The sequence below is a fragment of the Sturnus vulgaris genome, chromosome 13, assembly GCF_052056855.1.
Source record: "Sturnus vulgaris isolate bStuVul1 chromosome 13, bStuVul1.hap1, whole genome shotgun sequence".
In the NCBI taxonomy this organism is placed as follows: domain Eukaryota; kingdom Metazoa; phylum Chordata; class Aves; order Passeriformes; family Sturnidae; genus Sturnus; species Sturnus vulgaris.
Window position 1 is genome coordinate 11,469,423 of NC_142255.1, and position 23,364 is coordinate 11,492,786.

At 40.8% G+C, this 23,364-nt stretch overlaps 2 protein-coding genes across 7 annotated transcripts in view; one reads left to right on the top strand and one right to left on the bottom strand.

Annotated features, from left to right (window-relative positions):
- Positions 1 to 6,744, top strand: part of SH3GL3 (SH3 domain containing GRB2 like 3, endophilin A3) — a 57,374-nt gene extending 50,630 nt beyond the window's left edge. For all 3 annotated transcript variants that reach the window (XM_088172561.1, XM_088172560.1, XM_014887768.2), the window contains 2 exons: positions 205 to 332; positions 5,947 to 6,744. In XM_088172561.1, coding sequence (XP_088028687.1) covers positions 205 to 332; positions 5,947 to 6,152 — 334 coding nt within the window. In that variant the 3' untranslated portion in view covers positions 6,153 to 6,744. The remainder of the gene's footprint in view (positions 1 to 204; positions 333 to 5,946) is intronic.
- Positions 6,745 to 7,557: 813 nt separating this feature from the next.
- On the bottom strand, positions 7,558 to 21,847 carry LOC106860087 (lamin-B3-like). 4 transcript variants are annotated; one of them, XR_001403927.2, is made up of 13 exons: positions 21,381 to 21,842; positions 17,393 to 17,549; positions 16,537 to 16,662; positions 15,497 to 15,667; positions 14,508 to 14,633; positions 14,166 to 14,386; positions 13,239 to 13,464; positions 12,306 to 12,413; positions 11,334 to 11,450; positions 11,141 to 11,245; positions 10,937 to 11,007; positions 9,643 to 9,674; positions 7,558 to 9,112 (listed from the first exon to the last, which is right to left on the bottom strand). XR_001403927.2 is itself a non-coding variant. In XM_014887777.2 (12 exons), exons 1-11 carry the CDS (start codon positions 21,743 to 21,745, stop codon positions 10,966 to 10,968), a joined length of 1,764 nt encoding a protein of 587 aa, XP_014743263.1. In that variant the 5' UTR covers positions 21,746 to 21,846; the 3' UTR covers positions 7,558 to 9,112; positions 10,937 to 10,965. The 4 variants fall into 4 exon arrangements, 3 of the variants coding, with proteins under 3 accessions (XP_014743263.1, XP_014743262.2, XP_014743264.1); XM_014887777.2 differs by lacking the exon at positions 9,643 to 9,674 and having other exon boundaries at positions 21,381 to 21,846; XM_014887776.2 differs by lacking the exon at positions 10,937 to 11,007 and having other exon boundaries at positions 8,767 to 9,112; positions 21,381 to 21,847.
- Between the last annotated feature and the right edge of the window lie 1,517 nt (positions 21,848 to 23,364).

The window sequence follows — 23,364 nt, forward strand, 5'->3', positions numbered from 1 at the left end:
CCAACCAACCAACCAACCAAAAAACCCAATGCCATAAAACCAAAACACAAACTAACCAAAAGAAGCCTAAAACCAGGACCAGCAGAAGATTTTCTTACTCCACCTTTCAAAGAGTAAAGCACTTAATCTGAACTTAAGTTCTGTAAGTATTTCTCCCTTCTTTCTTCCTAAATAAATCTCTTACTGCTCCTCTCTGTGTTACAGAATAAATGTAGCATCTAGTCGGCCTAAGCGTGAATTTAAGCCAAAGCCTGTAATAACTACAACTCTGGAAGTTGGTGATAATCAGCAGCACAATGGAATTGCCTATAGTTCTTCCATAAAATCATCAGGTGAGTCTGTCACCACAGAATTAATGTGTCTCTAGATGTTTTGCCAGATTGTTGCATGAGGTATTTCTTGTACCATGAGAACAATGCATCCATCAGGCATCAGTGTCTGTGCGTCTGACTCCAGATTGTTTCCCAGATTTCAAAACAGAACTGTGAGGCAGGGTTCCTCTCAACAGGCTCTCACCCATCTGAAATTTAGGTGTGGCATTCTCCTTGGTCTTTTAGGTCTCTGAATTGCCACTGAGGGTGGGAAGAGAGAGAAGGAGAGGCACTTGCAGAAAACATTCATTTTCTTGCAAGGAGAGATGCCTACAGTGGGTGTGTTTGATCACAGTCTGGAGTATCTCCAGGTGCTAATTTTTCTCCACAGTCTCAGGCCATTAATGATCTGTACAGGATCTTAAATATTAGCAATGTAAAATTCAGAGACATGACTCCCACCCTTACTGGTTTAAACACTTTCCAACTTTACTGTCCCCTAATCATGCACTAAAGTATGAACTGAAGTGCTTTAGCTATGTGTTGGTTGGGGCTTAGGACCCTTTCCTTTGAGGCCCTGATTTCACAAAAAAAGGGGCAACTTTTGAAAGTTGTGTGAATAGTACACATTTAAATAGCTTTTCCTCATCTCATGAATAAAATTATTTTGCCCTATCTCCTTAATGACTACACTATATGATGAGATGAGCCCAGTAAAAAACCAAACCAATAAAAACCCCGAACAAAACCCAAATGACTATATGCAAAGAAAAGAGAATGAAAAAGCCAGAGATTTTTCCATAAACATTATTTAGAAGGAAAATAGAGGAGAAGTAATAAGCCAAAGGTTCCCTCTGTACTTAACATGGCATCTGGGATCTTTTCCTGAAAGATTGTTGGGTTTTTTTCCTATCTGTCCAATTTCTTCTTCCCTCCAGTCTTATTCCTTTTTAAAGGTTGTTGGGAGAGAAATGGGAGAACTAAAAGTAAAAGAATAAAACTTGGAGCTGTAACTTCATGCTCCTTCTAATGTCTCTTTAATTTTCTTGCACTGTGCTACAAGAGGAAACCATTATACAATCCATACTGAAGGGGAGTTGCAGCAGTCTGGCAGCATAAATCCAGCAGCGAGATCTGATTCCTTGATTTCTTTGAAGCTCCTTGTGCCACCTCAATGCTGAGTTTTTGTGTTGCTGTCAATTGTGGGATAGAGGGAGACAACCCCCTCTGCACATTATCTCAGGTCACACCAGTGGTTCCCAAGACTTGTGACACAAGGACACATTTCATCCACTGGAGATGCACTGGAGATGTTTGCAGGGATCAGTAACCTCCTTGGTGTTTTCACAGCACATCTGGATGAAAGTAGCAAAAACAGCAACTTTATTAAAAATCACCATAAAATTTCTTGGCCCTATCAACTACTCATCAAGTTATATAGGATTTTTTTTCCTGTTTTGCATGTGCAGGGGAGAAAGGAGATTCAGATTCAGCATTTGTATGTAAGCTAGGGTGTCAAACCACATTACAGTGGTTTATCATTGCCATGCAGCAGTTGTTCCAAGATGTCCTTTAAGGATATTCAATCGTGCCTTTGGGAGAAGGACAGCTGATGACTTCTCCAGTTTGCTTCCAGCCTAATTAGTTAAATAAAAATCTCACTTTTAATGAGCTGAAAGTCAGTGAAAACTGGAAAATAAATGACCACTGATCACTAAGATAGGGAAGGAGTGAGGCACTTCCACTCACTAACTCCGTTCATGGACTGTTGTACCATTTGCATATCACTAAATGAGAGCTTGTCATTGCTTCACTTGCTTAGTGCTGTCAGAATGGAAACGGAATAAAACCACCATAAAAGAGATGAGAAGGAGAAATAGGATATATGTGATAATTGTTGCCATACTGAAGTGTTATTAATAACATTAGAAAGATCATGTAGGCTGATTTTTTTTTTTTTTTTCCTCCTAAAGAAGCTGTGGATGCTGTGCTTACCTCCCCAGCAGGTACAAATCATCACTGAAATCTCTGTTCATTCTCTTTTGTTTTCCTATTCCTACTCAAACGTTGTCCGTATGGATTTCTGTGAACTGCAGTGGCTCAATATGCCCTGCTTATAAATGAGAAAACATTTCTGTCCCGTTTTAAAATTGAAACCATGAAACAGATTAGATTTTTTTTTATGATCTGTGATTTAGAAATGAGAACCAGGCAGTTCTAAGCAAAACTGCTATATATCTTAAAGTCTCCATGAGATGGGGAGATAGCATTGTAATCACCTTCTTTTTGTTTAGGAAACTGACCTCCCCATCCTACACAAACAAGTACTTCCATGCTTCATTTTCCCTGCTTCCATATTGACCCTATCAAAATACAGATCTTTAATTCCTCTGATACTGTCCCTCAGGGTAAGTAATGTCTTGGTATTCAGCAAACCCATGGAGATCTGCAGGACAGCTCAAAGCAACATCTGACACATTCAGCACAACTGCCATTGTACAGTTCTGAGCATGGAAATTACTTTTCCCATGTTCCACAATATTTTTTAAAGTATCAGCTTCTTGGACCAGAAATAGTATTTTCCTTTGTATAGTCTCTAAAATGTGAGGATTATTTACTACTTATGACTCGCACACATTTGCAGGGCTAGATTCACATAATTTTTATGTTGTTGTGAGTTACTTGGCTGCTTCGAGTAAATGCAGACAAAAACAATCTCTAGTTTTAATTCATTGTTATCCTCATTAATGAGCTGCAGCTGTGAGCATCATCTGGCTCATTTTAGAACTCTTTAATTGCTGTGTTACATCATGCCTTTCACTCTGTTGTCAGGTTTGACTATGATATGAAATATATGGATCTGGTTGCCACATGCTGGAATTTAACATAAGCATCTAAGTGTTTACTCACTTCAGCTATGAGGGAGACTGGGATTAATTATCTTAGCAAGCTTCCAGTTTGTGATTATTAAAGTGCAGTCTTGCTACCTGATGTATACAGCATGGTATAGAAGGCAGAGTAGATGCTGGTACAGGCCGTAACACCCTCCTTTGGGGGAAACAACAACAGAAAAAACCCTAACCATCATTGAATGGCATTTTGGTTTCATCCTGTAACACACCAGGAATCACAGGCAGCTTCTTGCTTACGCTGATTCTGTGCTGTCCACAGTCTGGACATGAGTGGTCCAGAGTGGTCTGGAAATAGTAATAACAGTTCTTTTTTGACTGTGACAGGAAAGTAAACTAGAGAAATAAAGGAGATGCATATGGAGTTGTAATTAACAAAAACCCTGTTGGCAGAAATATTATTTAGGTGAAACCTCTGCAACATTTGTGCAAGCAGACAGAAAAAGGCTGGAGTGGTGCCAGCAGTTCTGTGATGTTAAGCAGTGTGTTGCAGACTGTCAGGCAGTGCTGCCCCCTTACCTTTGTCAGGGAAGCTTTGTCTCATTGGATTATACAGTAGCAGCAGCTGCCTGGCTCTAATGAAGACTTTGACTGATCCTACAGCCTGGAGTGAAACCGGTTGTGCTGGCTGTGGCCATTATTTAAAAACCTTTCCAGGCTGCCAGACTTCTCTGCAGTTCTTTGGAGCTTAAAATGAAGCAAATGTGATCCATCTCCAATCAGGTACCTCACTGTCAGAGATTAACTGACTTGCAGTAACAAATCAGCCCCATGGGAGCAGCTGGTGCAGGCGAGGAACTCTGTCAATTATTGCCATCTCCGCCTTCTGCTGTTGACAGTTCCAGGGAGCTGGTACCAGTTCTACCTTGGCAAAGGCTGAAAATAACTCAGCTATTTTTAAACACAATCAGTCCATTTGTGGTTTTAAACATGGCAAGTCCATTTTTGCTGGGCAACTGGCTCATCATTTCTTTTTCTGCTTGGAGTCCTTCAGCAAATATATGACAACCAAGCTATCACCTGTAGCTCTAATTTAGTTGGTTCTTGTAGGACTTTGTCACTATCCTGAGCCTTCCACAGGGAGAGGATGAGTCTGGCATTGTGACAGTGCTGCTCTGGGAAGGTTTGCTTAGTCTCTGTTGGCATTTCTTTTCCATTGTTGCAAATAAAAGCTCTCTTCTGTTGTTATCAAAGGTAAAATATACGCACAAAAGTGAAAAGCAATTCCTACTTTCCAGTTTTAACACCAGATCTTGCCCTAATTGTATTATTGTCAATTAAAAAGATGCTTTAATCTGTCTTCTCACTGAGTGATCACCACTGGTTCTTAGCTGGTTTCCTTTACACTTCTCCTAATTCCTCTATCTAGAAAATGCCTGAGCAGTTATTTTTTAATAGTTTCCTATGCATTACCATGATTAACAGATTAAAACGCTTTTTTGCCATTTTATGTACTATATCTGTACTGCATTACCAATTGCATGCAGATTTACCCAGTAAAAAATTATAGCTGGGAGAGTCAAGACCAGAATATTTGAGTATTGCTGCAATGTTCCTAATAAGACAACATGAATAATTTAAGTACCAGTGTTCTAGAGGTGTCATGCTATAAGCTGCAGTACTCTTCTTTACAAGGCAGCAGTATTAAGTCTTTCCTCCTAGTCTTAATTTCTAAATGTATTTCAAATTACCAGACTTTTACTTGGATACATTACATATGTTGTTAAAAAATCTGTTACTGCTGAACTACAGTTGAACCACGGGCTAGTCCTTGACCACAGAGCTGAGTTTTACAATTTGAACATAATTATTCTAATAAAATGTATTCTAATTGTTCATAAATATGAATATTGCATATATATTGGTACCACCAATCCGAGCTAATTAACACTTTTGCATGAAACTATCTTAAAAAAGGTATTTACTGTATTTACAAGGTTAACTTTTTTTAAAATAATGTTTAAGGGTGATTTGGAATTGAGATTTTTTTAGGATAAACAATGCACATCACAAGAACAGCCAGGTTCTGTTTTCATCCCTAAAATAATTTGACAGGCACCTTTGTTCCTACCATAGCCTTTGCCTTAGTTCAAATGGAGGATATGTAAAATAAAGGACTGGAGCACACGAGCTCAGGGAGCAGTAACCCAGAACTGTCACTGCTCAGGGGAGGGTGGAAGCCTCAGTCCTGCCAAGGCACATGTGGTGTGAAAATGCAGGTGTCTGCCTCAGGCTGCAGGGCTGTGCTTGCAGGACAGAGCAGGAGCTCCTGCCCTCTGGTAGGTATTCCCACAGGATCAATGTGCTGCAGTGCCGTTTGTTTAAAGGATTCCTTGTCCTTTCCCCTGTTGACTCTTCTGCTTCCTCAAATCCTGCCCTTCCGATTCCTTTGGCAGCTGCTCCACAGAGAGCACATGGGTTTTGACAACTGATTACTCAAATCTTCAATTGGAGATAAACATCCTTTTGAGAGGGAAGGCAACTTGGAATGAAAGAGGAGTAGCATCTGAACTTAAGGGATAAACAATTATACTTTAAACTTACTATCACTAATCTTCTATTTTATACATAGAAGCACCAGATGTTAATGAATAAAAGCAATGGAAAAGCTGTTGCTGTTGACATGACAGCAGGGCTAAATTTTTGATCCCTTGTTTTGTGCTTAGTGGCTGGTGGGATGCTGTGAAGCTCAATTAATGTGGTTGTTTTTTCTGTCACTGGGGCAGGTTCTTCAGTGCACATGGATCAGCCTTGCTGCCAAGCTCTCTATGACTTTGAGCCAGAAAATGAAGGCGAGCTTGGGTTTAAGGAAGGGGACATCATAACTTTGACCAATCAGATTGATGAGAATTGGTATGAGGGGATGTTAAATGGAGAGTCTGGCTTCTTCCCCATTAATTATGTTGAAGTGATAGTTCCCTTGCCTCAGTGATTGTGTCATTCGAGCTGTGAACATGATTTCATGACTGAAATGGATTCACAAATGTTCTGTCAGTGTGGCATTCTGTGAAAGCCTTGCTATTTGACTGACTTACTGACTTTTGTATGCGTCTTTTTAAAATGTATTTATTTTATATTCAAAAAAATTTCACCTTCCCTGATTTGTCAACCTGCAAAAAAACCCATACCCAGTTTTTTTGCTTTGTGCCTTGAAGATCACTGTATGGAGTGTTTACTGGTAGCTCACTGTTGCTCCAAAAATGCATTTCCTTGCTATTATTGTATGTGGATTTTTTTTAATCTTTGGCTGCAATGATTTTACTATTGAAAACCATTTTAAAAATTACTGTTAGTGAAGCTAACTGTAACCAGTTCTTAAGTTACTGATGTCATTGAGCTGTTTTCATCTATCACACCATAATTTATTGTGGACAAGTTAATTCATATTTTGCATTGTATGTTGACAAAAGGCAAAGTGGTTGTTGTCAATGTTAAGATGATGTTGTACTAAGTACAAGTTCTCAGCATTGAAAATTGGTATAATTTACTGACCAAACTGAATAAATATTTCTGTGGGATAAGAACAGTGGTTGCTGCTTCTGTACTGATGGTTCTGGCACTTGTTTGAGCAGGAGGTGACTTTTGCTGAATAGATCAGCTTTCAGTGACGAAAACAACGCTACCTTAAAAATGCATGAATAAAGAATGCATTAATTTTATGACATCTCTGCACTGCAATTTTAAAAATGTTTCTACTTCTCTACTGATTGTTTACCATTTATGTTAACATCTTTTTCTAGCAGAAGGAAAGGAGAGAAATTGCTTGGAACTAACTGCAAACTGCTCCTAGTTCCATAGGGTTTGTATAAAACTCCACTGAGAGAAAGGGGTGAGTAGCACTGGTGCCTACTGCATACAAATGAAAAGTCAATACATTTCTATTTCTTATATTTAGTTGAAAGGGAGAGAAAGGAGAAGAAAAGGTGGTGATGGAAGGGCATGTAATAACTAAAAATATACCAGAAAAAGCCTCAAAATTAAGGAAGAATTCTGGCATCAGAAGTACTTATCTGAATGAAGATAGAAGCACTTTGTTTTTTGGTTTACCATCTCCTGCTTTGCTTAGTAATATACTAGTGACCAAAGTGAGCAGCCCTGGAGGAATGTGGAATCTTTTGCCAATTCTCTCCCTACAAAAGAAATTTATGAGAAGAGAGCTGAATTTTTCATGGGCAAGCTGTCTACTGAAGATTCTTCTTAAGCTCATAGCAGTTCAGCTCCAGTTGAAGTAAGTGATAAATGTAAATAGGCAAACAGAGTGCAGTGCTGAAGGTTTCTTTACTCTGCAGTCCCTAAAAGCACCAGTTTTATTACTTCAAACCACTCAAGAGAAATCATTGAACAGACAGACCTTTATTATTTAATCTGTAAATATTTAAATCCAAGAGTGCTTTTATATACATGAAAAATATCTTTAATAGTTAAAAAAGTTTTAAGAAATGAAGATAAATACAGCAAAGTTAGACCAGCAGCTATTTCTATTGTTTGAGGTGGAACAAGAATTTGGATCTGCTACAATCCAAGTCTTAAACCAGCACCTACTCTTGATGTCTCAAAATTAGAATTTTTAAATAATGTAAGAGTTTAAGCTAGCATAAGGAAAATCTCACCTTAACACCTGCATCCTAACACAAAGCAGGTCTTGAATTTGGAACTGAACACTTTGGCAAGGTAAAAGACAGTCCAAACACTATTCCAGCATTGAGAGAAATCTGCAGGCTTAGCTGCTCCCCAGTAGAAATTTGCTTCATGTGGCTCAAAGCCCTTTCTTCCCCCGAGGGCCAGCAGGGGAGCAGTTTGGTGACTGCAGTGCCCCCGAGGCTGACTGTCCCCTCCTGAGGGTTACAGGACAGGCTTGCCATGGAGCACTGAGCAGAGTGACAGGGAGCTGCACACTGGCCCATTACCAGTTTCCCCCCAGCTGTCCCATTAGACACACACAGCTGCAGCCTGCATGGAGAGATTTAGCACAAGGGCTCAAGAGCAGCAAGTTTGAGGTGTTTTTCACTACAGTTAGGGCTTTCTAGTTTTGATTTTTGACTTAACATATTTTCCTCTCTAGCCCCTTAGAAAGCTGTTGGGACCAATTAAACAGTGCCAGCAGCACTGGTCACAGTACCTGCTCTGTCAGAATGCAATGCTTTTTCACATTTCCAGGATACATTTTTCCAAGTTAAGGCAGGCACAGCTCTGCTGTGATACACTGAATCTAGGAATATACAATACTGAAACAGGGACTTGCAGGTGCTAGACTATAGAAACAGTACATTTAATAACAGAAAGGAATATTTTTTACAACTTGTTTTTAATTCTAAAGTGTTTCACTCTAGGAATTGACCCAGACCTCTTTTATGTATTTCTCCATCAGAATCTGAGCAGGAAACATTTCAGACACTCACTCTTCAGGACATGTTTTACTTCAGACCTGCTCATGGTGCAAGGGTGTGATCAGTCCCATGTTTCCCATTCAGGCTGGAAAGAGAAATTACCTTTGGAGAACACCATATCAGAATATTGAGAAAGCTGAGGCAGCCTCATGTTCATTGTCAAGTATTTAACATCCTTCTAGGGCACATGTTTAGAAGCTTTGTAAACTCTGTATCCTCCTCTATTCCAGCAGGTCACAGAAACCAGATCCTTGTGTAAAAGTAACAATAACTTCACATGGAGCTTGTATGCTACTGCTCTTTGTCCAGGGTCCAGTTATCAGAAGGTAGGAAGTTCTATCATGTTATGGACAATGCTTCTCACAAAGACATCAGATGGAATATGTGAGTTCCAAATTCCAGATATTACAGAAAATAAACACACAGTCTATGCCACCTGGGACTGAGAGGTGTTTTCAGATGATTGTCTACATTACATGACAGAACAGCTGGGATCTTCATTTTGCTGCAAAGAGAAAACATGTAAATTAGCATATATACAAACTTAATATTTCTTGCTGGTTACCTACTTGATCCTCATATAGGCAGGTAGGGTTTTTAGCACTTTATAGATTTAGTTACTTATTAATAAAGCAAAGCAGATTTTCAAGAGGCAGTATATGAACTGTACTATACCAGTCTAAGTCCATGCAATATACGAGCCTGTGCCTTAATGAAAGGCTGTCAAACTACCCATCACTACCTCACTTTCCCAAGCATCAGGACCTAAGTGGCATGCAGATCCGTGCTGCCCTCCTTAGGATGGTAAAAGCAGAAGCAAAACATAAAAACGCTGCCTGCCTTTAAAGCACAGCATACATTCTTCCCATTATTTTACTGCATGCAACAAGTTAACTTCTGTTTACTAAGCAGCCATTTCAGTACTAGCAAGGCAGCAGAAGCATATAGGTGATACTAATGTCAAAAGTTTGATAGGAATTCAGCAAACAGGAATGACATTAAAATTTGATTGGAAGTATTAGAATTGATTCTTACCATAAAGGGCACACAACTGTATTGTAAAGTTGCTGATAAAACAGATTAGAAGTTTAAGGAAAAAAGTTACTTTTTCTTTCCATCACTGATTATTAAACAAGTCATATAAGTGAACTCAAAAACTGCCTTTTAAAATAAAAAGAAGCCACCTATGAGGAGAGGCCCTACTCTAAGCATGAAAAGAAGCTTGTATCACTAAGAACCCAAAGGGCAGAACACAGCATTATAGACCCTCTCAATAGCCTATTTAACGAGGTCTCACCATCCTTCAGTGAGACTGAAAATATTACAAGAATGTGCATGCAAGTCAGGAGACTGATAAACATCCTTTAAGCCACATGGTACTGTAGTAACAGATATTGACCCAGATTTTCTGTTTGAAAGGATAAAAAAAAAAATACAACAGGCAGTAACTGCCTGTTTAGGTAGTTATTTTTTCAGAAAGACAGGACTAAGGTACTTTTAAGTTAGCGTTCAGACAGATACATTATGAAAATATCTAGGAAATGGTAGTGGGAGCTTTAACCTAGTGCAGTAAGATGTGACTCCCTGTAACTGTGTAGGATCAGTTTTAGGAAGAGCTGTAGTAGCTGAACATTTGTCAGCAGGAGAGTTTTTAGCTAAGCATCCCCTTGCTCCCAGGCTTTGGAGTTTGTACCATAGTACTGTTTCAGGTCAAGACACAAACCAACTTGAGTCAAATACAGTCCATAATTGTTTGGTTAAGACCAACTTAAAGCCCTCATATTAGTTGGTTTTGACCATTTCAGCAATTATATATAGTTAATATTATATCAAAGTACAGTAGAGGCATCCAAAATGCATCAGTTCAGACTTGTATTATGGTCAGTCAAAAGCCATTTGAAGGGGCTGGATAGTCTTGCATAGGATAGGTGTAATCACCATGCAAGTTTATAGCCAAAGTTGATAAGTATAGTGACCCTGAGTTCACACTGCAATCATCTTAAAAGCAAGCCAGGGACACTGGAGTGTCCAGTCACTTCATCCCACAGAAGTAGTTAGTGTTTGCATTCTGTTCTTGGGATAACAACTTTAGTTCACAGTCAGATATTTACACAAAATGGACATGTAAGGTTGTATTTTCAATGTGTCAGTAATAAGATATCAAATAATTAATGTTACTGTTTGATCATACTCAGAGAATAAGCAAAACTTCAGTTGCATTTCTGATGTGAAGCCATGCAAGCTACATCCTACATGGGACAAGAGACTGCAGCACTACTGATGAAGCAAGTTTTCTATGAGGTGACAAGCATGATTCTCACCATCTCACCTGCTTAAGGATGCTCACAGGAACCACTATCATGAAACCAAACAACATTTCTTTTTTCTTCTTCTTTTGGTCTGACATCAAGAAAAACATTAAGAGTTGCAGGATATGAAGAGTACTTGAAGCAGTATTTTCATTTAGTAAGGAAAAGAAATGGCCATTGAAGGACTCTACTGAGAGCATACATTTAAACTCCAGGCAGCTTACCTGAGATGCAAACTCTAATTCACTTCCAGTTATTTCTTCATAATCATCATCTTGCTCACTTTCTTCTCCTCTGGGTACAAGCATTATCTTCCTCTCTGCAAGTTCCTAGAATAGAATTGTCACCAAGACCCCTCAGGAATTAAGCACAAACAAGTTAAGCATTAAGACAGAAGTGTTTTATTATTTCACTTACCTCACCATAATCTGTGATGAGTGTAACACCAATATTATCCCCAATTCCCCAAGACTTCTGAGACTTCCAGACCAGATCACTAGGACCTGGGCTTACACCAGCAGCTGCACCCCAGATCTGCAACAGATTTACAGTGAGCTTCTGAAGAATCTTCTGTAGTTAATTACAATTCAGTCTAACATATATAATTACTTAGTATTTTAATACACCAAAGACATCCAGTTGGAGAAACTCAACCACTGTAATCCCTGGCAAGTTAGTTCTTTTCAGGACTACCAAGAATAGTGGTAAAGTTTAGAAAAACGTTTTAGAGGAGACTCTAAAACAGTGCAGAAAAGGCTGTTAACAGCTTGTATCCAATGTAGAGGTAGCCCTGCTTGGCCATACAGAACATTTGAGTCAGAGCCAAGCCATAGTCACAGGCACGCTCAGGGCAGCAACTTGTGTGTGCAAGAGCCTCTTGCCTGGGGTCATTCAGATCTCTTGAACAAACTCCTCCACAGTTTGGAATAGCAAGTCTAGAGTTCAGCTCTTTGATCACCATCTACATGTACTTAAGAGCATAATTTTAGAGCTAGTATTTTGCTTAGTACTATAAATCAAGAGCTCAGCATTACTGACCTGGAATAGGCTAAAGATTTTAGCAAGAGTGTGAGTCTCTGAACAACTTTATCAAGTCACAGGAGTATGGGAAACCCTAAGAAAAAACTAGCACACAATTATTCTGTTTACAATTAGAGCACACTCCAGTCTGAGATGATCCAAGTTCAATCCAAGCTTTAAAGGAAATGTAATTAGCATTCCAGATCAAGTTGCTGGAAGGATTTTCCCCATATCTATTCAACATAAAATAAGGGCTTTAGTTCTTTAGACACTTGAAATATCTATTTAGTTTTCCATATTATAGGAATCTCTACTGACATCTAACATAAGAACAGAGTTCTGAGGAAGTTTTACAAACCAAATACCTACTGTAACTTCTTGGCCTGCCTGAAGAGTGAATCGTGAAGGAAACTTGTAAGTAACATCTGCCACACTTCCAATGCGTCTTCTCAACGCCCAGCCATGTAGAGGTTGATCCTGTGGGACAAGAAATTTCTCTCAGCACCACAGACCAACACCATATAACTCAAACATAAGATGCTTTCCAGACTCATGGGCCAGTTTTAATGCCACTCATGTAGCATACAAGTATCTGACAATTTTGAGGAAGCAGCCACATTTCCATTAAAGCCTCCCTTATGTTTCCTCCCTATACTTTAGGGTTAATCTTAGTCAAGTTAAGCAACAACTATTCTTACCTTCCATTAAGAGGAGGGTCATGATAATTTATCAGAATTTTCCTGGTAAAGAGTAAGTTTGCCATGGCCACCTACCAGCTATATATATATATACATACACACACACACACCTTAAAAAAAACTTCATGGGTCATTCTGCATTTCAGGCTGAAATGGCTAAACTACAAGCCTTATATTTTGAAGTCCTGATGATGAATTGTAATAGTTCTGGATTTGCAAATTAAACTAGTGGAAGAATTAGCTAATTGGCCAGATAAACCCTCAACATAGATTAGATATCATGAACTCTATTCAACGTTTTAGCTGCTTTAAGTATTTTTTACTAATATAAAGCCATCTTTATCCAGTTTACTCTAGAGCACCTTATTTAGTTCATCAGGGTAAGTAGTGCTTCTGGTAGTGCTAGCCTGAATCAGATGACAAACAGCTGAAGGTGGTCAATTTCTGCATAATAAAACCCCCTGCACCTCCACCCAAAGGCACCTCCCAGACAGCCCTGGGAACAGAGCAGCTGCAGTACCACAGGGTCAGTCTCTAGTCTGTCACTAAGCTAAAGCCACTCCCGAGCAGTCACATTGCAATGCAGACTTGAAAATGGAAATACCTTATCTGAGTGGTTTTTAAGCCTGACAAATTTCCCATCTGCATCGATCTCTTCAATAGATACATTTCCAGAAGCTGAAACATGCTGAATAGTCTTAAATGCAGCACTATGCTCCTTCTTTTTGGTTTCTTTGATTTTTCTTTTCTTCCCATGCAGGAATCTTCGGCCCTGACTTACTGCTGGAGTTGCTGTGCTGTGTGAAGATGGACTGGGTGACAGCTTTAGCCTAGAAGATAGTCAGATAACATTCACCTGAGTATCTGATGTGCTTTGTTTCTTCTCATGCCTACCCTCCCACTACATCCAAGCCTAACAGCTTCCTATATCCAAGCCTTCCATGGGGTCTTGAATACAAAATTTTACTTTTATTGGCAAGAATAGCTAAGTGGTTTGTTAAGTTTGGAAGACAGCCCCAGCCCCAGAGTTCAGGACAAGCTTATGTTGATAAGAAGATTCACAACTGCACTAAGTATTCCTTTAAACTTTTAACAGACACAGTCTTTAGTGAAAGTCATTTTAAGTTTTTGACCCTTCTTAGCATGTATTGAGAGTTCATGTTCTCACCATGCATGTGAGATACCATGTCTGCATAGACAGGAGTTGATCCAAGTTCCCACCTTCATTCATAGAACTTGAATGTTCTTTGTCTCTAAGACTTAGCACAAAACTTAGAGAGAGCTGAGGAATGTTTAATGGACCTTTGAATTTTATCAGCTGGATTTATGAAGTTACTTCATCTTACTATAGCATGTGGTAGATGTGGGATATAAATATTGTTTACAGAAGATGATGCTTCAGTGACTGAATTATTATATTAATGACATGCTTAATGTTTGTTTCTTGTCCCCCCACATTCTGAAGGATAAAGTTAGTGTAGAGGTCTTGAATGAAGCAAGTTCTCACAATGAAGATCTTATCATAGCCTACCTCTGTTCCTCTCCTTCTAACATCTTTCTATATGCGTTTATTTCCAAGTCTAGAGCCAATTTCACATCTAAAAGATGCTCATACTCTTCCAGCTGTGCTTGTGCCTGCTTCTGAGCTTCTGCCATTTCTTCCTCCTTTTCAGCCATACGCCTTCGATGGAGATCACGATCATAATCCAGCAAATTCTGTAGCTCCTTTATTCTGCTCTCCAAAGCAACATTCTAAAATTAAGAGGGGAAAAAAATATATTAAAAAAAAACATAAGTGAAGATTAAAGAGACCAATATTTTGAATTGAGAGTAAATTAAAATGATTATAAGGTTATACAAGTAAAGACAGAACCTGGCTTTGATACTGATTAACTTGAGACACCAGAATATCAACTCTCTTCTGTGTTTCCATCAGCTCCTCCCGAGCAGCACTGGCAAACTCACTGTTTCTTGCTGCAGTTAGCTGGGCATTCTCCACCTGTGGATAAGTCACTGTTAGTCCCGAGTTGCACATTAGCATGTATTATAAATAAGGAAGGAAAACCAAATAATTTTCACCTGTTACACCTGGAAATAGTTATCTTTTACTGAAGTCCAGATCAGAAAGTTCTGTATTGCTTTCCAGGGAGGTTTACACAAGTTTGACATTTCTATCAGAAAAAGTTAGCAATAATCAGGTAGTGAAAATTTCTGTATTAGGATATTTCAGTTAGTAATATATGAGGACTTTGGATGGATATTAAGTAAATTGACCAATGGAGAATGTGTTTAGAAGCTGCTTGTCAAAGCATAGAGCTGCAGGATATTGGGTGTACAAATCAAATTATTATCACTCTTCCCCAAAAGGTCTATTATTAAAGAGCTCCTGCACCTTTATAAGCAGCAGTGAATTGTTCTACAAATAGCTCAATCTTGAGATGTCCCAAGAAAGGATAAAGTGCTCCTTCAAGAAGCACTTACAAAATTTTCAGTGGAAACAGAAACACAGGCATTCAAAGGAATTCCTTGAGTTGACATGCAAGTTTCATTCAAGACTGAAATTGTTTAATACAAGCATAACACACCTTGGTCCTGAATCTGTCAGAAGTCTGAAATAAGATCAACTTCTCCTAATGACTCCCTATATTTATTCTTGAACCAGTTTTGTTTGAGCTCAAATGTTCAAAAAAGTCCTACTGTCAAATTTGACACTGCTTTGAGATTCCATAACAACTTATGTCAAGAGGCTCCACAGTGAATGCAGGGGCACCATCCCTCAGCTGTCTGTGCCAGTGTACCCTTAGTTATGTCAAGGTGCAGAAAACTTGAGATTTGTTTTACTGTCATCTTTCACAAACTCACCTTTGCACTGAAGGTTCTCTCCATCTCCTCTTTGTAACCTCGAATTTGTTCTTCATGCTGTTTTCTGAGCCCTTGCAGAGCATCTGAGAGCTTACTCTCAAATTCCCTTTGACGGCCAGATTCTACTTCTGCTATCCTGCTCTCATGGACTCTTTTTGTCTCCTTGAGCTCCTAGGAGAAGAAATTTCTCAGAGAATAAACAAGCCAATACAGCTTGAAACTGGATTTAGTGTAGCAGACTTATCACTGAGTACACAATAATTCATCTTTATGCATATCTTATTCATCCATTAGTGTGGCACATCCACCTTGCTGCCTCACTGTTGTTTTTCCACCTCACTGCCAACATTGCTTAAACTAATAAATGTAGTAAATATTTAATTTGTAAGACTAATTCTTTAAACTAGATAGATTCTGTTTTTTTAACTTAGAACATATGTATATACCGTTCAGTTTCTTTAAGCACTGTTACTTCACTGTTCTTATTTTATTCAAAAAGTAATAGCAGTTGGTTAGAAAAATTAGAATTCTCTATCAAATCATACACTTTGAGATTCCTACCAGTGAGAAGGAAACTGGTTTACACTCATATGTAAACTATTTAGTTGTATGCACTAACTACTCTCACAAAGGTTACCAGACACCTGAGAAGTGTTAAGGAAGTTGGGTATACAAATTGCTTAAAGAAGATTTAACTTCTTCACTTACTTTAGGCTTCAAGTAAACATTTAGAATCATTTAACAGTGACTAATATATACACTGTCATTTACACAAAGTAATATATTGGGATTTCAGTTATCTTTAGAAGAGCAGCCTAAGAAATATCTCATATCCCAGACAGCTATTGGTACTATCCCAGTTAACATGAGGTTGTGCATTTTCTTGAGCCTCCAAAGTTAGGTGGATGTTATGAGCTGATGGGCTGCCATAGGTTGCTAGTTACCTTTTTAGAGATAAAAGCAACGTTAAGATGGGCTTTAAGTACATCCAGGGATTATGGACACCTAAAAAGATGCCTTGTTAATAAGCTAAAACATACATCTTCATGAAGGCGCTTCTGGAACGTCATTTCTTCCTGCAAAGTTTTCATATGGTTTTCTAGGTCCACCCTCCTCAACATTTCACTGTGAAGATGCTTTTTAGTATCCTCCAGTGACAGATTCAGCTGGAAAAGACAGACAACAAGGTTATCAAAATTAACGTATTTCTTCAAATTAGGCAGCCAGTTTGTTACAGGTCATTCAACTTAATTACCACAGCAATCAAAACACACTGGTTGAGTGAAGTGAGTTACCCCGTGTAAATTCTTATGTCAGTGGGATCCAAATATCAACAACAGATAGAATCCTATTTAATTGTTATGTAGGCCAGATTTCCCACAAGGCAAATATAGAACAGCCCTTAATCCCACCAGCTAAATTTGACTCCTCAAAGTAGACTTCTGATGAATCAATTGTACTATCCATATTTATTCATCTTCTTTACAACTGTAATTATTCCAAACTTCTTCCTAACTTCTAATATAATTTTCTGAAACTTAATCCTCCAAATACAGCCTATGCTGACAAACTAATATATGCTTTCAGTATCATACACTTCCCTGATGTGTTAGAGAATGCTACAGGGACTATAGCAGTCTATTTCATCTTGCTTTGGCTTTAGAACAAGATACATTACATCCTATGATCATAGAATTAAAGGTACCTACAGTACGTGGAAGTTTTAAGGAAGCCACCATCAGTAGCACTTGTTGTCAGCAAGGTTGTGGAAATCTTTTTGTCTGTCACTACCATAGTTAACAGGCTTTATCTGCTTTTAAATATCAATAACTGAGGAAAATCAAGCAAAAACTGCAGGAGCAAAAGCAAAGTTTAGATTCTGATAGCAAGCCTTACACTGAGTACTTGATCCTTTAATTCACGGAGCTCATTCTCCAAGGTCCGGTTCTCATTCAGGGCTGTTGCTAAATCAGCTTCCTTTGCATTTAGCTGGGCATCGAGGTCTCTCACACGAGCCTGGGCCAGGTTTAAATCACTTTCTTTTTTGGAATTCCTGCAAGGGAGAGTTTTACACTATTATTTACACTAGTGAGGGAGAGTTTATTCTCAAAGTGTTTCCCTTCAGAGGGGTCTGTGGTTAAACGCAGGAGAGGTCTGTCAAGCTCGCGGTGAGAGCACAAAACAAACGAGACAGGGCCCTCCGACAAGCATCATTTGTTATACCACAGAGATTCCTGACCCATTTTCCAGCTCGTTCAGTGCGACGCCTATGCGGAAGCCAGCTATTTTCCACGGCATTCCCAGCGGGAGAGGGAGGGGACGGCACAGGCCGGGGAGGGCTGGGCACGCTCAGCCACCGGGGCCGGACAATCCCTCACGGACACCCCCGCAGCAAAGGCGGCGCCTCAGGACACCCGGGCTGCGGGCCCCGCGGGCCGGGCCGGGCGGGCAGCCGGGAGCCGGTGCCGCTCCTCCTGCCCGAGGCACACAGGGAGCTTTGTCCCCCGGCGGCCACCGGCCAGCCCGCCCCGCTGGGGCTTGGCCTCCTGCAGCCCCTCAGCCACCGCCGCGAGCGACTCCCTCCCCTCCCTCACACCAGTGAGGTACAGGGTGAGGGGAGCTTGGCTTTCAGAGAAGAGACCATTTTCAGACCAACACCCAGGTACTGGGACCGCAGGTACCACCTGGATGGCAAACACTCTTCAGTTGCCACTGACACCACAGTGCAAAAGTGCGAGAAGGGCCCACAGCGAGTTCCTGTCAGCGAACAACACTGTGATAATTTCCCAGACTGCTCCAACTTCTAAAATCCTTGCAGGTGCCACTAACCAGAGTCAGAGTCCCTGCTCAAAACTCGTATTTGAGATTAGGAAGAGTAAAGGAAGTCCTCAATTTATTTTGGTAACACCAGTTCTGCTAAGTGGCAAAGTTGTATCAATTCATACAACGAGTTTTCCAGTGGACAGCTGAGATCAGTTGGCAGGAGTCCAAAGTAATTCTGCAGGATTGATCAGGTTTAGAAAGGTTGAACTGCAAGGAAAGATTGGAAAATACTAAGGGTTGTTTAGTCTAGAGAAGGGAAAAGTGACAAAAGACAGAACAATTTTTAAATACATGGCAGACTGCTGCATAGAGTTAGGGAATCTGTTTTCCATATCTATTGTGGAAAAGACAGGAAGCCTGGGCTTAAATTGCAGGGAGGAATATGTGGGTTAGATGTTAGGAAGTTGACAGTTCACCGCTGAAGCACACTGCCTGGAGGGGGGGATATTCTGGAATCTCCATCATCTGGAATTTAAAATAAGGGTTACACAAAATCTGCTGGAAGAGATGCAGATATAGCTGGTTCCAGCACAGGCCTGCAGCATGTGGGTAAATCAGGTGCTCGCTCAAGGCCTTTTCTAGCCCTGCTCTTCAGAGGCATTTGTTGACTGTATTGTGCCAGAAATTATTTACTCTTTACTCAGACTCTAGGAGAAACATAGCTCTACTAACAGTGAAAAATAAGATAATGTGCTGTAGTTTTAGTATTTAAGGTTTCTTTCTTTTCTAGATATTATTCACCTTCCTTTTGGGGTCTCTGCTACCACTACCACTCACTGTATTAGATATGATATTACGTATGTCAGTAACATTACATATTATTGACTGTTTCATCCTACAATAATATAAATTTCATTCTGCAATCAAAGTGTGTGCAAAACAGAAATTCCATTATTATCTGCTTTAACAGTTTACTTTCCAATGTAAGCATCTGACAGCTAGGCTCAGGTTTCCTGGATTTTTCCCTGAAAAATATTTTCAAAGAAGCCTGGAGTGAGACATTTAATCTTTAAGAACAGCAATTTAACAAGTCTGACGTTGACAAGAGCATCTACTACCATTTTTATCCAAGTTTGAGGTTCAGAACACCACTTTACACCCCTATGCAGTAAGCAGTGACAGTTACAGGACTCTGCAACACTCCATATACCAACCATTCCAGAGCTAAGTGTGGCCTACAGACTATCAATTACATGCAAAAACTTTGAGGCACTGCCAATCACATTCCTTGTAAACCAGGATGCCGCATAGGCTTGATCTGGAGAATTTAAATAATATTACCAAATTATTTCAGGTATGTTCAAAACAGATTCCATTTTGTCAAGACCAGAGGATGTCAGCAGCACATACAGAATTCATTCTTACAGCCTCAGCTGCTATGCTGTGTATGGCACATACAGGAGCAAAATGCACATCCACACTCCTGGTGCAGAAAGTGTGGTCTTGTCTTTCTCTGCTATGTTATTGCAGTTGCTTTGACCTTCCTGAGGCTCTGAATTCAACCAATACGCTTATCTGTAACTCCTCCTCCCCAAACATCTTTGGTCTGCTTCCAGTCACCATTGTTTAAGTAGGAAGAATAAAACAAATGCAACCAGTTTATTGTCACTAAAAACCTTGAGTCTCTTAATCAGTGAATAATAAGAGCCAATAGTTAACGCTGTCGGGAAATTAACTGGTGACATTTCCTTCTATAAGAGTTAAACAGCCCCTAGGTTATTTAAAGGGTGTATATATGTAAGGACACGATACCCTCGAAGTTTGTTCCAAGTCATCTGAGACATTTGCAGTTAGGCAGCCCAGATACAACACACATGAATATTAGGACTTCAGTCTAGTCATTTCAGAAACCAATATGTACTACGGATCATTTCCCATGGGCTGTAAATTTAATCACTTCTAAGACCTAGTTACTGTAAAGGCAAAAACTCTACCCAACAGTCTTGAGGATTGCATATCTGCCAGTCTAAAGCTTTACAAACAAAGCCAGAGTTACACAAACACAGAGAACAGCAGAAAAGTCTTAGAACAGGCATTACCCCTCTCCTTACTGTCCACTCAAGTGGCTGGTTAGATTTATATAACAGATCTGTGAGCCAAAACCCAGCATGACAGAGATAAGCCCAACAACTATGCAGCTGTAAACAAGGGGCAATATTTCCTCTAGGCATTAAAAGAAGAAACTGATACCTAAATTTGTTCTGATACAGGTTTATAACAAGATGTAAAGGGCCTGTGGACATCCAAATTATTACAAGTCTATAACAGACATGGGGGTACAATGGGGCATTGCAGTAACTAGCAGTGCTAGCGGGCTGTATATTTCTATAGAGGAAGCTTGTTGGGACTGGATACTTATTCACACACCTCTTCCTCCTTCTGGAGGATGAGACAACCCTTACATTGCCGTTGTTTCAGGCTTGTGAGCCTACACAGGATGGTGATTCCAGCCTCGGGGTACACAGCCTACAAGAATATCAAGCTAGAACAGCAGGCAGCTTATCTCAGAGTTAAAAGCAACTAGGGAAACTTCTGAGCAGTACCAACCTGGACCAGGTAAGCCATACTGCTCCCAGAACTATCTTCTCTCTGTATTCTCCTCCGGGCAAAGTTTGAGCTAAACAGCCCAAAAAAGAAGCACTACTCCATTACTTTCTAGATACTTGCCGGCATCTTGAGTGTTTGTAAACACAGGTGTGGTGCCAAACCCATGCAGCCATGCATTCACAGCCCATAAGGGCACCCGGCACCCCACGTTCTGCAGAAGTCCCATGCCCATCTCAGGCAGGTGCTTATGTGACCCCATAGCATCGGAGGTACTCAGCAGCGTCACCCCAGCACACCTTTGGAACAGGCATCCAGACGTCTCCTAACCCCAGAGGGCAACACTTTCGGGGTTGTCACGCCTGCACGACCTGGACGTGAAATATCACCACGCACTCCTCCCACAACCCACGGGCTCCTATCAGCATCCCCTTCCCGCACCCTGCAGGAGCCCCGAGGAGGCGGCTCCTCGGGATGTCCCCGGACAGGGAGGCCTGCTCGGGGCCGGAGCACCGACCTGACGTGCAGTTGCCGGTGCTCCTCGCCAATCTTGCCCAGCTCCACCTGCAGCGTGGCCCGCTCGATAGCGATGTCGTCCAGCGCCCGGCGGGCGTCGGCCAGCTCCGCCTCGTAGTGGAGCCGCAGGCATCCCAGCTCCCGGTCGCTGCCCTCCTGGTGCTCGCTCAGCCGCTGCTGCAGCGCCGACTTGTCGGCCTCCAGCGCCCGCACCCGCTCGATGTAGGCGGCCAGGCGGTCATTGAGCTGCTGCAGCTCCTCCTTCTCCTGCAGCCGGCTCAGCCGCGCCGGGCTCAGCGGGGACTCGGCGGCGCGGCTGGCGGAGCGGCTCCCGCTGGCCGGCGTAGGGGGCAGCGCCGTGGCCATGGCAGCCTCCACTGCGGGCCCCGCCGCCGCCGGGACCGCCCCGCGCAGGACACCCAGCGCCCGCCGCCGCCCCGGTATAAATAGCCTGCAGCTGCCGCCGGCCCGCGCCGAGGGTGGCAGCTTAAAGGGCTCGGGCTGCGCCCCACCGCTGTCGCCCGGCCCGGCCGGGCACCGGAGATAACACTTTTTTTTTTTTTTTTTTTTTTTTTTTTTTTTTTCCTTCCAATTTATTTTATTTTTTTCTGCTTTATCTTTCACATGTGCCTTGCTGCGTCTTATCAGTCCAATGGTGCTGCCCGGAGAGGGCGGGGAAAGAAAAACCTACCGTTGCCCTGCGTTCTCACAGACTAGTGCAAGAGCTCGGAGCGAAACCAAAATCCCAGCTTTAGGAAGATACATGACAGCTGCAGTGATGCTCACACTCCAGCTGCAGTGATGCTCACACTCCAGCATGCTGCTGCGTCAGTGCTCTGCCTGTTGTGTCTGGGATTTTTTGCAAATTGTTCAGCTGATTTAAGGAACCGGTTTTGTCTGCTCTTTGTGGGCTTTTTTAGCTTTCTTGTCAGCCATCCCACTTATATAGTCTTCTGGTTAAAAGCTGATGTGTAAGCAAAAGGAAGAACGGAGGTAGAAAGAGAAGCTGTATGAATACGAATGTGTGAAGAAGTCTGTGAAGCCTTACACTAATTATATCTAATAAAAATCAGTGTTTTATGAGAAGGTTGCTTCAGCACTTCTTTAGTAGTGATGTGAACAGTGATAATTGGTTTTTTCCACCAGCTAATTAATTTATCCTTTTTTTAAAACTTCCATTTTTAAGAGCAGATGCTGTAGGAAAGTCATTCAGTATGAGCATAAGTATCTCTGAACATTACTATAACTGTAAATTATAGTGTTTGTTGTAGCAGTTATAAGAAACGTCAATTAAGATCTTAACTTAAGCTGTTATTTTCTACACAGGAAAACAATCTTGGTATCCTCTTAGAGCTCTTTAAATGCGAAGATTCGAGACATAAATTCAAGCTCCTCTTTATAGGTGGACAGGCAGGTAACGTTGGAGAACAACATAGTTTGTCCCAAGAGTGTAGCTGGGGTCCAGAATTAAGTCATTAATACCTCTGGATACAAAACTACGGAGTTGATAAGGATACAGACAAAGGTGTGAATCCACAACAAATATTTTTTTTTCTGAGCAGCTTTACATATTTTTATAAAAACCCAAAATATAATTTCAATATTCTAAAGCTATGTGCAGCATGGGAGTGACATAGAGCTAGACTAAATTCCTCTGGTTCTTGTCCGAGCAACACCACCAGGAAATTCTTGCCTGCAGAGCTGTTCCAGCGTTTTATTTTGATATAATGAGTACTTATTTGTCCTTCGTTGCCAACAGAAAGCTCAATTCAAGAAGAATGAAAAGCATGGTTTAAATCTGAAAGTGTACCTGTAAGAACAAGATGTGTACATCTGAGGGTTTATTTCAGTTTTGAAACCTCAATCCTCTACAAAGAACTCTGTGATCGTGTGTCATTGCCGTGCTTGATCATTGCATGTTACTGGCCAGCTGTTCAAATATATTGTATGGTTTTGGAACAGATGCAGGACAAAGCAAGAAATCT

Bases quoted from the DNA above. Each gene is read 5' to 3' on its own strand.
- LOC106860087 (XM_014887776.2), bottom strand. From the start codon at position 21,745: ATGGCCACGGCGCTGCCCCCTACGCCGGCCAGCGGGAGCCGCTCCGCC. The intron at 13,465-14,165 runs GTAGGCTATGAT...ACTATCTTCTAG, and splicing joins TTAGAAGGAGAGGAACAGAG to GCTAAAGCTGTCACCCAGTC. The intron at 9,113-9,642 runs GTAAGAATCAAT...TTCTCTTTGCAG, and splicing joins ACAGTTGTGTGCCCTTTATG to CAAAATGAAGATCCCAGCTG.